We start from the raw sequence: 15701 nt of genomic DNA, 5'->3' as shown, positions 1-15701 counted from the left end.
GTTGCGTGCTTTCCACGACAGCATGGTGGGGGTCACTCTTGTTTTCCAGTGACATATCAGCGTCTCTGCAAGCTGTTCGCATGGTCCAAAATGAAGCAGCAGATTGGACAGTATGTGCAGGGATGTGCGGTCTGCCAACAAGCTAAGCCAAAGCAGGTTAAATACCCAGGTTTACTCGAACCAATCCTGCTGCCAGAAGGAGCCTGGAAAGTCGTGACGATGGATTTCATTGACGGCCTCCCGCAGTCGGGAAAGGCAAACTGCATCTTGGTATTCATGGATAAATTCACACGCTACACTAACTTTCTGCCTCTTCGGCATCCATTCACTGCAGCCCGAGTGGCAAGGGCTTATCTGGATAATGTCTACAGACTCCATGGATTACCAAAAGCCATCATCTGGGACAGAGATCTAGTTTTCACGAGCAAATTCTAGCGTGAGTTGTTTGCCAACATTGGGACTAAACTCCAGATGAGCACTCCATATCACCCATAAACTGATGGGAAATCGGAGAGGGTCAATCAATGTCTTGAAATCTATTTGAGGTGCTTCATTCATGCGTGTCCCAATCACTAGAGCCAATTCCCCTCCCTTGCCGAATTCTGGTACAACTCCAGCTACTACTCAGCCCTGGACATGTCACCTTTCCAAGCATTGTATGGGCATGAACCACGGCACTGGGGGATTGAAGCAGCAGCCGTGTGCAAAATACCAGAGATTAAAGATTGGCTAGAAGAAAGAAAGACTATGCAATAAGTACTCAAGCAGCACCTGCACCGCACCTGGCACATTATGAAGGTCCAGGCAAACAAAAAGTGATCAGAGTGGGAGTTCGCTGTGGGGGATTCTGTATTTTTCAAGTTACAACCGTATGTGCAGTCGTTAGTACATTGCCGAGCCAACCACAAACTGGCGTTCAAGTACTTTGGTCCATTCAAGGTGTTACGCCGGATCAATCCTGTGGCGTATGAACTAGAGCTACCTCAGGAATCACGAATACATCATGTCGTCCACGTCTCTCAACTGCGGCAAACGCTCTCGCCAGGTACCTCTGCATCAACCACCCTGCCAGTTCCACATTCTTCTGAACGGTTGCCTGTCGAGCTGCTGGACAAGCGTTGGGGCAAACCTTGTCTGGCCGGCACGAGCAATACTTGTTGCGCTGGTCAGATTCTGAGTTATTGGACGCATCGTGGGAGGACGCGCTTGTGCTCAAGGGTCGCTACCCGTCTATGGCAGCTTGGGGATAAGCATGCTCTCAAGGAGCAGGGGATGTCAGCATCCCAGGTTCAGAGACGAACAGCAGCAACTAGAATACTGCCAGAACAGTCAAGGGAGCCAACGTGGCAGCAGGGACTCGATCTTCGACCAATCAGGGACAAGAGCGCGTCATCGCCAAGACACCTAGGATCAAACACCCGAACCGTAGGTTCATGGGCCCGGAGTGGGGGAACCCTTCTTAAGCCAGGCAGAGTAAGGCGAACGGCATCCAGTGGGATCAGACAACGGCACGGCTCTCCTTTCACTTTCTCCTTTCTTCCCCACAGACTCGTTGTATCTCTGTAAGCTACCTTGTGAGTGATAAATTCTAGATCGAGATCGATTGCCTAACAATTTTGTAAGATTACAAGAGCGGAGTGACAGTTCCCCAAAATACCAAGGAGTTCAATCTACTTGTGGTAATACGACATTGCTCCACTAATATCATTATTAGACATCTCAAAGTATGAATGTGTGATTGGAAGATAATTATTAATACTTTACATGTGAACGTAGACACATGGATGTATATGTATCTATGTACTCATACATATATATAGCCTTACAAATCCATGTCATCCACTTTGCCCTAGGCTCCTCCTAACCATAGTGCATAGAATCGATAAACCAGATCAAAACATACATATTCGTTTCCAACCTGGCAAGGGTGGTCCTGTGATGTAGCTAGCAAGGGCTACAAGGCGACCAAGTCGCACTGGAGTTGTGGCTGGCGTGCGAGCAGGGGGAGTCAGAGTAGCGGCTCAAGGGGGAAACAATATTGATGATCAACTATTGACTAATGCTACTAATAGCATGCATGAGCATTGTGATGGTGATGAAACAGGAGTAAACAACAAAGAAAATGAAGAAAATGTAGCCCAAAATCACAAAAATGGTGCAAAGTTTGGGCCTCATTTTATGTGTCCTGAAACAAGAGACAGATCGCCCTCCGGATCAGTTCTAGGGCAGAGGATCAGATCCTCCTTGGGATCCATTGCCACAGACGGACCAGGCGCAAGCGCACGCGCAGATGCGTCCGATCCCACGGGCGACACGCGGCTTCCTCCCACTAGCCGCGGCACGTCCCCAGCTCCACGCCAATCATCACCTGCCACTTGGCAGCATGCAGCTGGCACAGGCAATGCCCGGTTCAGAACCAACACGTGTGCTTCAAGCGGCGGGCTCCAGACCGCCCAATCGGTGTGGGTTTCGGCGCAGGAGTGGGATCCAGTGTCGATCCTCCTGAGCAACCGACAGGCGCGGACTCCCTAGCAGATGCGCCATCATTGGAGAATGATGGGCCGGCCCACAGGCCAGTTTCTTCTGTGGATCCAGCAAGTACCGAGGCGCGGTTATCGGCCACAGAAAATCCAAACGCTGCTGTGGCAGAGGATCTCTCCTTGGGATCTGCTGTGGCTGACATCTCTGTGCAGCCCACAGGATCCTCTGTGGCCACAGAATTGATGGCTTCATCACCTCGGCATACACGTCTATAGAAAGGGGTAACAAAACCTGTAAATTACAAACATATAACCAAATATGGTATGATTTGCTCTACAGGTGAACCTACTACAGTTGAAGAGGCTCTTGGTGATGAAAAATGGAAGAAAGCTATGAATGAAGAGTACATAGCACTCAAGAAAAATAACACATGGCATTCGGTTCCTCCACAGAAAGGTAAAAATTTGATTGATTGCAAGTGAGAGTTTAGGATTAAAAGAAAATCCTATGGAACCATTGATCGTTATAAGGCTAGGCTTGTTACAAAAGGCTTCAAACAGCGGTATGGTATAGATTACGAAGACACCTTTAGTCCAGTTGTAAAAGCTGTCACTATCCGTCTTGTCTTGTCCATTGTTGTATCCAGAGGTTGGAGTCTCAGAAAGCTAGATGTGCAGAATGCGCTCCTCCATGGTGTTCTAAACGGGGAGGTGTATATGAAACAACCTCCTGGGTTTGAAAGTAAAAGTGATGCTTCTCATGTCTGCAAACTTGATAAAGCATTATATGGGTTGAAGCAAGCTCCAAGAACATGGTATTCCCGTCTCTGTCACAAAATGCGGGCACTTGGCTTTGTTCCCTCCAAGTCTGACACCTCATTATTTATTAACAAGAATTCCAACACATGCATATTTGTTCTCATTTATGTTGATGACATTATTGTGACATGCTCATCTAATGAAGCAATCATAGGACTCCTAAGGGACTTGGATGCAGATTTTGCCTTGAAGGATCTTGGAGACTTGCACTTTTTCCTTGGAATTGAGGTGAAGAGACACAAGGATGGACTTCATCTCTCTCATGAAAAATATGCAACTGATCTGGTAAAAAAAGGTTGGCCTGCAAGGCTGTAAACCCTCACCCACTCCTTTATCCAGTTTAGAAAAATTGTCTCTTACAGAAGGAACACCCTTGAATCAAGAGGGCATCACAAAATATAGAAGTCTAGTAGGAGCTTCGCAGTATCTCACTCTTACCAGACCTGACATTTCCTTTGTTGTCAATAAAGTATGTCAGTTTCTTCATGCACCAACTACTGTTCATTCGACTGCTGCAAAACGTATAGTTAGATATGTCAAGAACACTTTGGGTGTTGGTCTAAACTTCAACAGATCACCCTCTACTCTTGTCGGTGCTTTCTCTGACTCTGACTGGGCAGGATGTCTGGATGACAGAAGATCAACTGGTGGATTTGCAGTTTTCTTTGGACCTAATTTGATATCATGGTGTGCACGAAAACAAGCTATTGTCTCTAGGTCAAGCACAGAGGCAGAATACAAGGCATTAGCAAATGCTACAGCAGAGATCATATGGGCTCAGTCCATGTTAAAGGAGCTTGGTGTGAAAATCAAACAAGCTCCCTGCCTATGGTGTGACAATCTTGGTGCAACTAACCTATCTGCAAATCCAGTCTTCCATGCTAGAATGAAGCATATTGAAATTGATTTTCATTTTGTCAGAGAAAGAGTTTCTCAGAATCAACTTGACATTCGGTTTGTACACTCCAAAGATCAACTTGCCGATGGGTTCACAAAGGCATTGCCTGTATGAAGTTTTTAAAACTTCAGATCTAATCTCAAGTTGACCAAGTTGTGATTACGGGAGGGTGTTAAACCAGCACATTGTAACCTTGTCACGTGGTGTAACGTAGAGATAGATATACATCACGTGGTGTAACGCAGAGATATATATACATGAGATAGTCTAGAAGGTAGTTGAGGCTATATCTTTTCTGTTGTAACTAAACTTATCTTCTCTTTTCTTTCTCCTCAAGATGTATCTCTATCTTCTCAATTGAATCATGTATGCGCTGTCATCAGGGTTATTGCGGCCCTGCTATATAACATGCAACACGTCGCCCAGGCTAGGGTAAGACGTTTCTGCCAATCGCACACAGTACACATACTTTTTGAGTAACTTTCAGCACTTTCATTTTTTTCGTATAGAGCTCCTTGAATATCATTTGACCACCAAACTTTGCAAGATTCTATAACATTTGTTCATAGTCATTCCCACAAAGTTTCAGATTTATTTTGAAATGTTTTGCTATGTTTTCTTGCAGAGGTATAGCGGGGGTGCACCGAGCTGGGTGTAGAAAAACCACTCTCATGTATTACTCCCTCCGTCCCACATTTTATTACATCCAATATACTCATATACTAGATGTAATAAGATCTTATATTATGGGACAGGGGAGTATATCTCAAGTTTTTGTGCTTATCGTCCTGTAGAAGAAAGCAAAGTCCTTACATTTTGCATGTAGCTACATTTATTTTCCTTGACTGTGAAAATCAATGGCGCCTTCTTACTACTACATCCGTGCAATGTCCTTGTTATACTGATCTATCCATCCATGTATGATCTCAACTTCCTGTCTCCTTTGTTCTACAACCCAGTCTGGATCATCCTTGGTTGCAGATCTGAGGTCCAAATGATGGGCCCCTGAACATCACCACAACAAAAGTAGTCATCGTAAGTAAGTTTCAGAATACTTTTGACCTTGCATATTTTCTGCAACTTCATGTTTACCTTTCTCTGTGACGAGAGCAATGATGCTGGATGATATTTTCTTGAGCACCCTGATAGCAGTTTGACAGGAATACTATTAATATTTTTTACTGTGGTAAAATTGCTACCTAAATGGTTGAAACTATCAACATGAATAGATCAGATGGTGAGAAATCTTTTACTCCTACCCGCCTCCACTCCACGGGTCTCGCATCCCGTTGGATAAGATGATGTTGCTCCCAAACCTCTTGAGAACCTTGTCAATTTTCTGCAGTGGGTCGTGCAATGCAGTACCTGGTGAGCACACATGCCACCTAAAGAGATGCTGCTACTGATATGTAAACACTGAAAATCGGAAGAAAAAAAACTTACATGGCCACCATATTGAGTAGTGATCCAGTGCATCCTTGGACGAACTCCGTAGAACATAAAGCAGCCCTCGGACCTCTTCTCAGGCATGAAGCTGGACGGTGGGAACATGCTCTCGTTCGACACTGTCATCGGCATGAACATCTCAGTGCAGGCCTGCAAAAGAGTTTGTTTCAGAAAACACATATATGATCTTCTCAGGCTTCATGTTATCAGTACACAACATACACATGTATGTGAGTCAGGCTTGTACCTGCCAGCCCCAGCCGTGGAGGGCATGAGGGTCATCACCACCCTCCACCTCGAAGCACTTCTGGTCGCCTGTGTAATTGTAGTATAGGCTCGCCGCAGCAAAAGCTTTGTCGATGACGTCTGCTCCGGGGGGAAAAGTATCAATGATCTTGCACATCTGCAGAAAGTCAGGAGAATTACATGCTCAGCAGAAAAGAATAAAAACAGGTCCTCAGACTCAGTTTGGTAGCTCTGAAACCCATGTTTCTCTCCTCATTCGTGATTCATTTGATGTAGTAATGCAGTCGAGAGTAAGGGTTGTAAATTAGGTTGCAAGTGGCTAACCTCCTTCACAGGATAAGCAGGCAGATTCATCATGAAATTGGCTGGGGTTGGATAGTCCACCATGGCAGTGGTGGTGAATGCTGCCCTTAGCCACAATCCCAGACGAGAAACGGAATGCACTGTCCTAAAATACATGAGATAGAGCAATGTCACCAACCCGAGTCATCGTTGTCGATTCGCCAAAGTATGATGTCCATATCCTCCGTTGACAAGATGAGATTTGCATGTCCAAAACAATATCAGTTGGACAAAGCTTACTTGCAGGTCCTGAAGGTTTTGCTGAGCTCCAAGAGGCCTGTCTCGTTTGATCCCCTCTCATCTAGCACATCCCAAACTGCCTTGATGACACTGAAGCAATTCAGGCTCTCAGACTGCAAAATTAGTTGGATGTTACAAACATAGAATAAGCTGATTAAACACATTTATCTTTTTGGAAACTTGACTTGGGACAGCTACTAATCAAGCATCAATAAGACAAAGATGTCACTAGCAAGTGAATCATCATTCCCTTTCCTTGTTATATCTTGTCTCTGCCGTATTAGTACGTAATAGCTGTGTCACCGGGCATCATCAACTTGCATATCTTTGGACAAGTGAGGACCTTATTTGCAACCGCCTATTGATAGCCCTTCTGCGCGGTTGAGCGTCGCAATCAGGCTAATCCAAAAATGAACCATTAGACGTGGTGAACTCATTAAGGTAAGTCCTGATCACCTAGACATCCACATCATTAGCCATTTCAATCACGCACTTTAAATTCCATGTGTTCTTTTCTTGGAAAATTCCAATCAAACGTATCTGTTAAGCTACATCCTCATGAAGAAAAGGGCCCCCACCAATTCATAATTCACAACTGAAAACCACTAATGTGCCGCTAGGGTACTGATAACACGACAACAAGTGAAATTCACTACTAATAGTAATTCAGAGCCGACACGGCGTGACAACAAGTGAAATTCTGTATCCAGAGCAGAGCATGTTGATCTGCCATGCGTTATCATCACCAATAATTTGACCAGTGACACTGGGCCATCCATCCAGAAATTATTTGACCTACTTTTGAGGAAGTTAAAGCACGATGATGTTATGCAGTAGTAGTGATTAATTCCCATTATTACCTTGAAGTCCTGCGAGACAACGTCGTTGAAGCTAGACCATGGGGTGATGTCGTCGAACTGCAGGATCGGAGCAGAGGATGCCAGTGCTCCTATGGCGACATGGGGATACTTGAGCCTGAACCATGAAGCCAGCACTAGAAATAACAGGCATAAAATCATTGATTGTACTTTATTTTTGGAAGATCCATCCACACTGACAACATTATTAGTGTAGATTAGCTCATCCTAATTTTCTCTCAAAAAAATTATCACACGCATGGATATAATTGGCGATATGGGGAGACGTGTCGGTGATGGACATACTGCCGCCATAGGAGCCACCAAAGACGATGACGGGAGCGTTGACGGCGGAGAGGTTCTGCTTGAGGCTAACCTCCTTCACAGGATAAGCAGGCAGATTCATCATGAAATTGGCTGGGGTTGGATAGTCCACCATGGCAGTGGTGGTGAATGCTGCCCTTAGCCACAACCCCAGACGAGAAACGGAATGCACTGTCCTAAAATACATGAGATAGAGCAATGTCACCAACCTGAGTCATCGTTGTCGATTCGCCAAAGTATGATGTCCATATCCTTCGTTGACAAGATGAGATTTGCATGTCCAAAACAATATCAGTTGGACAAAGCTTACTTGCAGGTCCTGAAGTTTTTGCTGAGCTCCAAGAGCCCTGTCTCGTTTGATCCCCTCTCATCTAGCACATCCCAAACTGCCTTGATGACACTGAAGCAATTCAGGCTCTCAGACTGCAAAATTAGTTGGATGTTACAAACTTAGAATAAGCTGATTAAACACATTTATCTTTTTGGAAACTTGACTTGGGACAGCTACTAATCAAGCATCAATAAGACAAAGATGTCACTAGCAAGTGAATCATCATTCCCTTTCCTTGTTATATCTTGTCTCTGCCGTATTAGTACGTAATAGTTGTGTCACCGGGCATCATCAACTTGCATATCTTTGGACAAGTGAGGACCTTATTTGCAACCGCCTATTGATAGCCCTTCTGCGCGGTTGAGCGTCGCAATCAGGCTAATCCAAAAATGAACCATTAGACCTGGTGAACTCATTAAGGTAAGTCCTGATCACCTAGACATCCACATCATTAGCCATTTCAATCACGCACTTTAAATTCCATGTGTTCTTTTCTTGGAAAATTCCAATCAAACGTATCTGTTAAGCTACATCCTCATGAAGAAAAGGGCCACCACCAATTCATAATTCACAACTGAAAACCACTAATGTGCCGCTAGGGTACTGATAACACGACAACAAGTGAAATTCACTACTAATAGTAATTCAGAGCCGACACGGCGTGGCAACAAGTGAAATTCAGTATCCAGAGCAGAGCATGTTGATCTGCCATGCGTTATCATCACCAATAATTTGACCAGTGACACTGGGCCATCCATCCAGAAATTAGTTGACCTACTTTTGAGGAAGTTAAAGCACGATGATGTTATGCAGTAGTAGTGATTAATTCCCATTATTACCTTGAAGTCCTGCGAGACAACGTCGTTGAAGCTAGACCATGGGGTGATGTCGTAGAACTGCAGGATCGGAGCAGAGGATGCCAGTGCTCCTATGGCGACATGGGGATACTTGAGCCTGAACCATGAAGCCAGCACTAGAAACGACAGGCATAAAATCATTTACTGTACTTTATTTTTGGAAGATGCATCCACACTGACTACATTATTATTGTAGATTAGCTCATCCTAATTTTCTCTCAAAAAAGATTGTCGCACACATGGATTTAATTGGCGATATGGGGAGACGCGTCGGTGATGGACTTACTGCCACCATAGGAGCCGCCGAAGACAACGACAGGGGCATCGACGGGAGAAAGGTTCTGCTTGAGGCTGGTGATGAGGATGGCGAAGTCGGCGAGCGCCCGCGTGGACATCAGGTAACCCAGCATGTCGGCCGACGTGTACCGATGCTGCACACAAATTTCAAACAAGTTAGTACTATTATACTAGTTGAACAAGTTTACAGTTAGTACTAATTAGTATTTTTCTTTTTTCCGTGAATACATAAAGCTTGCGTATCTTTTCATTGTGAGAAGGAAAATAGAGTGTAATTACTATGGATGCTAATTGGCATGACAACAACAAAATTTAAACAAGTGATTGCTATGGATGCTTAAACAACAGCAAAAATGGGTGTCTTGTCTCGAGAGAATCAGTAGGATAACCAAATTTTGGACCAGGGCGCGTGCGGTCACCGACGACATCAGCCATGGCAGAGGATGTGGCCAAAAGGGTACCTCGATGAAGACGAGGAGGGCGCCGAAGTTGGGCGCGATGTCGAACATGAAGCCGGTGTTGGCGGCGAACAATTCGATGTCGCCCTCGTTGCCGGTGTACACGAACAGCGGCCCGGCGGTGGGTTTCCGCCGCCAGAAGGTGTCGTTGAGGAGGTACTTCTGGGAGAAGACGCGGGAGGAGTTGGGCGTGAAGGTGAAGTGGTCCAGCTCCTGCGGGAAGTAGTGCGCCGTGAACGGCTTCGCGGGGGCCGTGGCGGCGGTGGTGTACCTGCCGCTCGAGCTTGCCGCCCGGTGCTGCTGCAGAGGAGCGAGTCCAGCAGGGAAAGGAGGAGGCTGGCTGGGAAGCTTGGAGGAGGTCGCTGCTGCTGCCAGTGGTGCGGGCGTGTTAGCTTTCTGTAATCTCTATTGTCACGATAGTTAGCTTTGTTTTCTGTTAATAATGCATGGCCGCATGTGGCGCGTGCAAGTAGCTAGGACGGGCGTGCTGCACTCTGCACACGATCCCGCGGTTTACCTGTTCTCCCGATCCGCAATAGCTGTGTGACGAGGCCGTGGGATGGCACGGCAGAATCGGATCATGGCCAGCGGATCGGGAGGTAGCTAGCGAGTTGACAACTGCTGTAACAAGAGATATAGCAGATGGGAATAACAGAAAACGCTGCAGCTTGTGGTGCGGCACAAAAACTACTGTCTTCTTCCTTCTGCCTCTCTCTGAACTTCTTCAGATTAGCGGCTACTGTAGCGATTTCGACAACAACAGTTGGCATCAGAGCAGCAGGTGTTTGATCTTGCGCCTGGTTGATCGAGTGGTGTTTGATCCACTGCGGTCATGTCGGACTCGGAAACGGAGGAGAAGAAGAGCAAGTCACCGTCGTCCAAGGCGCCGCTCGCGCGCCTCACCGGCAGCGGCAGCGGCGAGGTCCGCGTGGTGGAGCGCGTCGTGCGCGAGGAGACGGGGACGTCGATGATGCTGACGCGCACCAACTACCAGGAATGGGCGCTGGTGATGCAGGTAAAGCTGCAGGTCGCCCGCGTCTGGCCTGCGGTGACCGGCGACGCCGCCGACGAGAATGATGATCGGCGCGCGCTGCAGATCCTTCTTACCGGCGTCCCGCCGGAGATGCTGCGCGTGCTGGCCGCCAAGGACACAGCGAAGAAGGCATGGGAGACAATCAAGACCATGCGCATGGGCAGCGAGCGCGCCCGCGAGGCCAAGGCGCAGGTGCGCCGGCGGGAGTTCGAAGATCTCAGGTTCAAGGACGGCGAGTCCGTCGAGGACTTCGGGCTGCGGCTTTCGGCCCTTGTCGCCGATCTGGAGCTGTACGGCGACACGGTCTCCGAACACAAGGCGGTGCAGAAATTTCTTCGCGTGGTGCCGCGGAGGTACCGCCCGATGGCCATGGCGATCGAGTCCCTGATCGATCTGAAAACCATGACCATCGAGGAGCTCGTCGGCCGCCTCTCCGCCTGCGAGGACCACTACGACCTCGACGATGGAGCGCAGAACGCCGGGCGTCTCTTGCTCACTCATGAGGAGTGGCTGGCCCGTGAGAAGGCGGGCGGCGGCGGAGGCTCGTCGTCAAGCGGTGGCGGCGGCAACACCAGCAAGAGCAAGGCGACCGGCAAGGCCAAGGCCCAGGGCGCTGGCAAGAGCACACCGGGCAATGCCGGGTCAGGCGGCTTTGGCGGATCCGGCGGCAAGAAAAAGAAAGGAAAGTGCCACCATTGTGGCATCCCAGGGCACTGGAAGAAGGAGTGCAGGACCTGGCTGCGGGAGCAGGAACAAGCGGGCAAGCGAGAACAGGCCAACTTAGTGCGCGCCGGCGACGAACACGACCAGGGCCTGTTCATGGCCATGGTCACCGGCATCAGCACCACCCACGTCGTCGCGCCGCAGGCCGTCTACCTCAACGAGGAGAAGCTCGTCCCCGTGCCATCGGCGGAGGGCGTGTGGTACTTTTACACAGGGGCGAGCAGCCACATGACTGGCGAGCGGCACGTGTTCGCGACGCTGGACGAGACCGTGCATGGCACTGTCAAGTTCGGGGACGGATCGACCGTGGCGATACGCGGACGTGGCTCCGTCGTGTTCCGCAGCCAGAGTGGTGACCAGCGGGCACTCACTGGGGTGTTCTACATCCCGAGCCTGCGGAGTAACATACTCTCCGTGGGTCAGCTCGATGAGGGCGGGTGCACGGTCGACATCAAGGACGGCATCATGACGATCCAGGATTCAGCGCGGCGCGTCCTAGCCCGCGTCAAGCGCACGGCGACGCGCCTGTACACCGGCGTACTCACGATCGACACGCCCACCTGTTTGCTCTCGAAGAGCAACAACGTGACCTGGCGGTGGCATGCACGCCTGGGTCATCTTCACTTCCGGGCGCTGCGTGCCATGTCCACCAAGGGCATGGTCAAGGGCATGCCGGAGATCGACCGCGTGGCAGAGTACTGCGATGGTTGCATGCTCGGGAAGCAGCACAGATCGTCGTTCCTGCGGGCCACGGAGTACCGAGCGGAAAAAGGCCTAGAGCTCGTCCACACCGACTTGTGCGGTCCGATATCGCCGGCGACGCCGAGAGGTAACAAGTATTTTATCCTCGTCATTGACGATCACAGCCGCTATATGTGGGTGGAGCTTCTGAAGTCGAAGGATGAAGCGTTCGACCGTTTCAAACGGATCAAGGCCATAGCCGAGGCGGAGGGGCAGTGCAAACTGCGCGCGTTCCGGTCGGACCGGGGCGGCGAGTTCAACTCCGGCGAGTTTGCGGAGTTCTGCATCAACCACGGCGTCAAGCACTTCACCACGGCCCCGTACACGCCCCAACAAAATGGGGTTGTCGAACGCCGCAACCAAACCGTCGTCGAGATGGCACGGTGCATGCTAAAGAGCATGGCCATGCCGGCGCTCTTCTGGGCGGAGGCGGTGAGGACGGCCGTGTACATCCTCAACAGGACGCCAACGAGAAGCCTCACCGGAGTGACGCCATATGAAGCATGGCGCGGACGACCGCCCACGGTGCAGCACATGCGCACATTTGGCTGCACGGTGCATGTCAAGAGAACCGGCCCCGGCATCACAAAGCTCTCCGATCGCTCAACGCCCATGGTGTTTGTTGGCTACAAAGAAGGCACAAAAGGGTACAGGGTGTATGATCCCAGTACTAACAAGGTGCAGGTGACGCGTGATGTGCTGTTCGAGGAGAGCAGGCCGTGGAACTGGGAGGCTCACAGCGCGCCGAGCGTGGTCAGCGCGCCGCGCACATTCACCGTCGAGTACATCACCGAGTACGGCACCACGGAGGTCGACACGGGAGAGACGTTCACCTGCACGCCGCGCTCCGTGACGACCGCGGCGCCCGCGACGCCGGTGTCGCGCACTCCGGGCACGCATGACGCCGGGCCCTCCACTCCAGCGGCGGAGCCAAATTCGCCAGAGTTGAACACACCCGTGGCGACTCGAGATGCAAAGTGGGTCACGCCACTCACACACGACGACGGGTGTGACGTGGAGAGTGGGCAACCACGCCGCTACCGGCGGACGTCCGAGGTGATGGCAGACACGGAGGAGGAGGCCGTCTACGACCAGTTCGACTGCTGCTTGCTCGTGCGCTGCTTGTTCAGTGCCGAGGAGCCGCGGGATGTGGACGAGGCCCTCACGGACCAGGCATGGAAGGACGCCATGGACAGCGAGATGCAGTCCATCAATGACAACAACACCTGGGAGCTTGTCTCGCTGCCTGCCGGACACAAAGCAATCGGGCTCAAGTGGGTGTACCGAGTCAAGCGCGATCCGGCGGGCAACATCGTCAAGCACAAAGCCCGCCTTGTCGCCAAGGGATATGTACAGCGTCAGGGGGTGGACTTTGAGGAAGTTTTCGCTCCCGTGGCACGGATGGAAACTGTCAGACTGCTGCTCGCGCTCGCCGCGCACTCTGGTTGGGAAGTTCATCACATGGACGTAAGGTCGGCATTTCTGAATGGCGAGCTCAGTGAAGAGGTTTACGTGGCACAACCGCCGGGATACGTCATCGCTGGCAGGGAGCAGAGTGTGTTGAAGTTGCGGAAGGCACTGTATGGCCTGCGACAGGCTCCACGAGCATGGTATGCAAAGTTTGATGATTCCATGGCGTCATTGGGTTTTACTCGCAGCCCTCTCGAGCATGCAGTGTATCGCCGCGGTGACAAGCAATCCTTCTTGCTGGTGGGTGTCTATGTAGATGATCTTGTCATCACAGGGACAAGCCTGACAGAGATCGAGGAATTCAAGCGACAGATGTGCCAGTTATTTCAGATGAGCGATCTTGGCCGTCTCAGTTACTATCTGGGCATAGAAGTGGAACAAGGAGATGGGGTGATCACACTCAAACAGCAGAGCTACGCCGGAAAGATCCTGGAAGTGGCCGGTATGAGTGATTGCAACAGCTGCACCACTCCCATGGAGTGCAGACTGAAGCTGATCAAGGAAGACGGGGGTAAACCTGCAGATGCAACACTGTATCGCAGAGTTATTGGCAGTCTTCGCTACCTGGTAAATACCCGTCCTGACATAGCTCATGCAGTTGGGATTGTCAGCCGTTTCATGGAGAAGCCAAGTACTCATCATTGGGCAGCCGTCAAACAAATTCTGCGTTACATAAAGGGCACAATGAGCTATGGCTGTACCTACAGAGCAGGAAATGGCGATGCACACTTGCTTGGGTTCAGTGATTCTGATCACGGGGGAGATGTTGGAGATCGGAAGAGCACTTCAGGTCAGGTCTTCTTCCTCGGTAAGAATCTAATCACATGGAGCTCCCAGAAACAGAGAATTGTCGCTCTCTCCTCTTGTGAAGCAGAATATGTGGCAGCATGCGCAGCTACTTGTCAGGGTGTATGGCTCAACAGTCTGCTAGCAGACATGAAGGGAGAAACACCGAAGAGCTTCAAACTGATGGTGGACAATAAATCAGCGATTGAGCTAAGCAAAAACCCTGTTCACCATGACCGCAGCAAGCACATTGACATCAAGTTTCACTATATCCGTGACTGTATGGATGCCGGAAAAGTGCAAATTGATCATGTGGGCACCAAGGACCAACTAGCTGATCTTCTGACGAAGGCGTTGGGCAGGGTGCAGTTCATCGAGCTGCGGCAGCGTCTGGGAGTGGCTAAGATTGGAGATGGACAAAGAGATTAAGGGGGTGAAATGTTAGCTTTCTGTAATCTCTATTGTCACGATAGTTAGCTTTGTTTTCTGTTAATAATGCATGGCCGCATGTGGCGCGTGCAAGTAGCTAGGACGGGCGTGCTGCACTCTGCACACGATCCCGCGGTTTACCTGTTCTCCCGATCCGCAATAGCTGTGTGACGAGGCCGTGGGATGGCACGGCAGAATCGGATCATGGCCAGCGGATCGGGAGGTAGCTAGCGAGTTGACAACTGCTGTAACAAGAGATATAGCAGATGGGAATAACAGAAAACGCTGCAGCTTGTGGTGCGGCACAAAAACTACTGTCTTCTTCCTTCTGCCTCTCTCTGAACTTCTTCAGATTAGCGGCTACTGTAGCGATTTCGACAACAACAGGGCGCGAACGCCGCAAAGAAGAGGAGGAGCAGCACCGGGACGACGGCGAGGAGCGAGGAGGAGGCCGCCATTTTTGCCCGTCGCTAGAGCTCTCACTCCAGGTCGCTCATGTCAGTGTTCGTATCGTGTGGGGTTCATTTTCTTTGTATAAAGTGTTCTGTGGGGTTTAAGAACGCAGACGAGACAAGATGGTCGTACAACACTGAGAGCAACTCTAGCAGACCCAGCATCCCGTCCCGACCCGAAAAATAACCGTCAAAATGCGGGTCGGGGCCGAAAAACCTGCCCGATCAGACCCCGCATCCCGCCCTTACCGGCAAAAAATTTTAGGGGACGTGGCAAAATCTCGGCCCCAACCCGCGAATACGCGGGTTTCCCCGTCGCGGTGCCCTACATCACAGAGAAGTAGTTGGCGGGAGGGACATTTCAGCCCGCACGCATTTTCCCCATCCTCTTCTGCTGCCGCCCGCCTTTGCTTCCACCCCTCCGCCGCCAGCGATTCCGCCAAATCTACGGGTAGAAACGCGCCGCGGGGCC

At 50.2% G+C, this 15701-nt stretch overlaps 1 protein-coding gene across 1 annotated transcript; it reads right to left on the bottom strand.

The window, feature by feature from the left end:
- Positions 1-4852: 4852 nt before the first annotated feature.
- Positions 4853-10365, bottom strand: LOC119339472 (lysosomal Pro-X carboxypeptidase-like). Its single transcript, XM_037611518.1, has 15 exons — positions 10287-10365; positions 10113-10216; positions 9599-10000; positions 9127-9271; positions 8823-8956; positions 7963-8075; positions 7635-7828; positions 7332-7465; positions 6472-6584; positions 6214-6337; positions 5891-6046; positions 5641-5793; positions 5457-5536; positions 5290-5339; positions 4853-5202 (listed from the first exon to the last, which is right to left on the bottom strand). The coding sequence occupies exons 1-15, from the start codon at positions 10363-10365 to the stop codon at positions 5072-5074; spliced, it is 2112 nt and encodes a 703-aa protein (XP_037467415.1). The 3' UTR covers positions 4853-5071.
- Positions 10366-15701: the final 5336 nt, after the last annotated feature.

Source organism: Triticum dicoccoides, chromosome 7B (assembly GCF_002162155.2).
Source record: "Triticum dicoccoides isolate Atlit2015 ecotype Zavitan chromosome 7B, WEW_v2.0, whole genome shotgun sequence".
Taxonomy (NCBI): domain Eukaryota; kingdom Viridiplantae; phylum Streptophyta; class Magnoliopsida; order Poales; family Poaceae; genus Triticum; species Triticum dicoccoides.
This window is presented reverse-complemented; position numbering and strand designations above follow the sequence as displayed.

Coding starts and splice junctions, on each gene's coding strand:
- LOC119339472 (XM_037611518.1), bottom strand. CDS start 10,365: ATGCCAACTGTTGTTGTCGAAATCGCTACAGTAGCCGCTAATCTGAAG. Junction 7,466..7,634: donor TGGTGGCTCCTATGGCGGCA/GTATGTCCATCA, acceptor TGTTATTTCTAG/TGCTGGCTTCATGGTTCAGG. Junction 5,537..5,640: donor CTACTCAATATGGTGGCCAT/GTAAGTTTTTTT, acceptor GACCCACTGCAG/AAAATTGACAAGGTTCTCAA.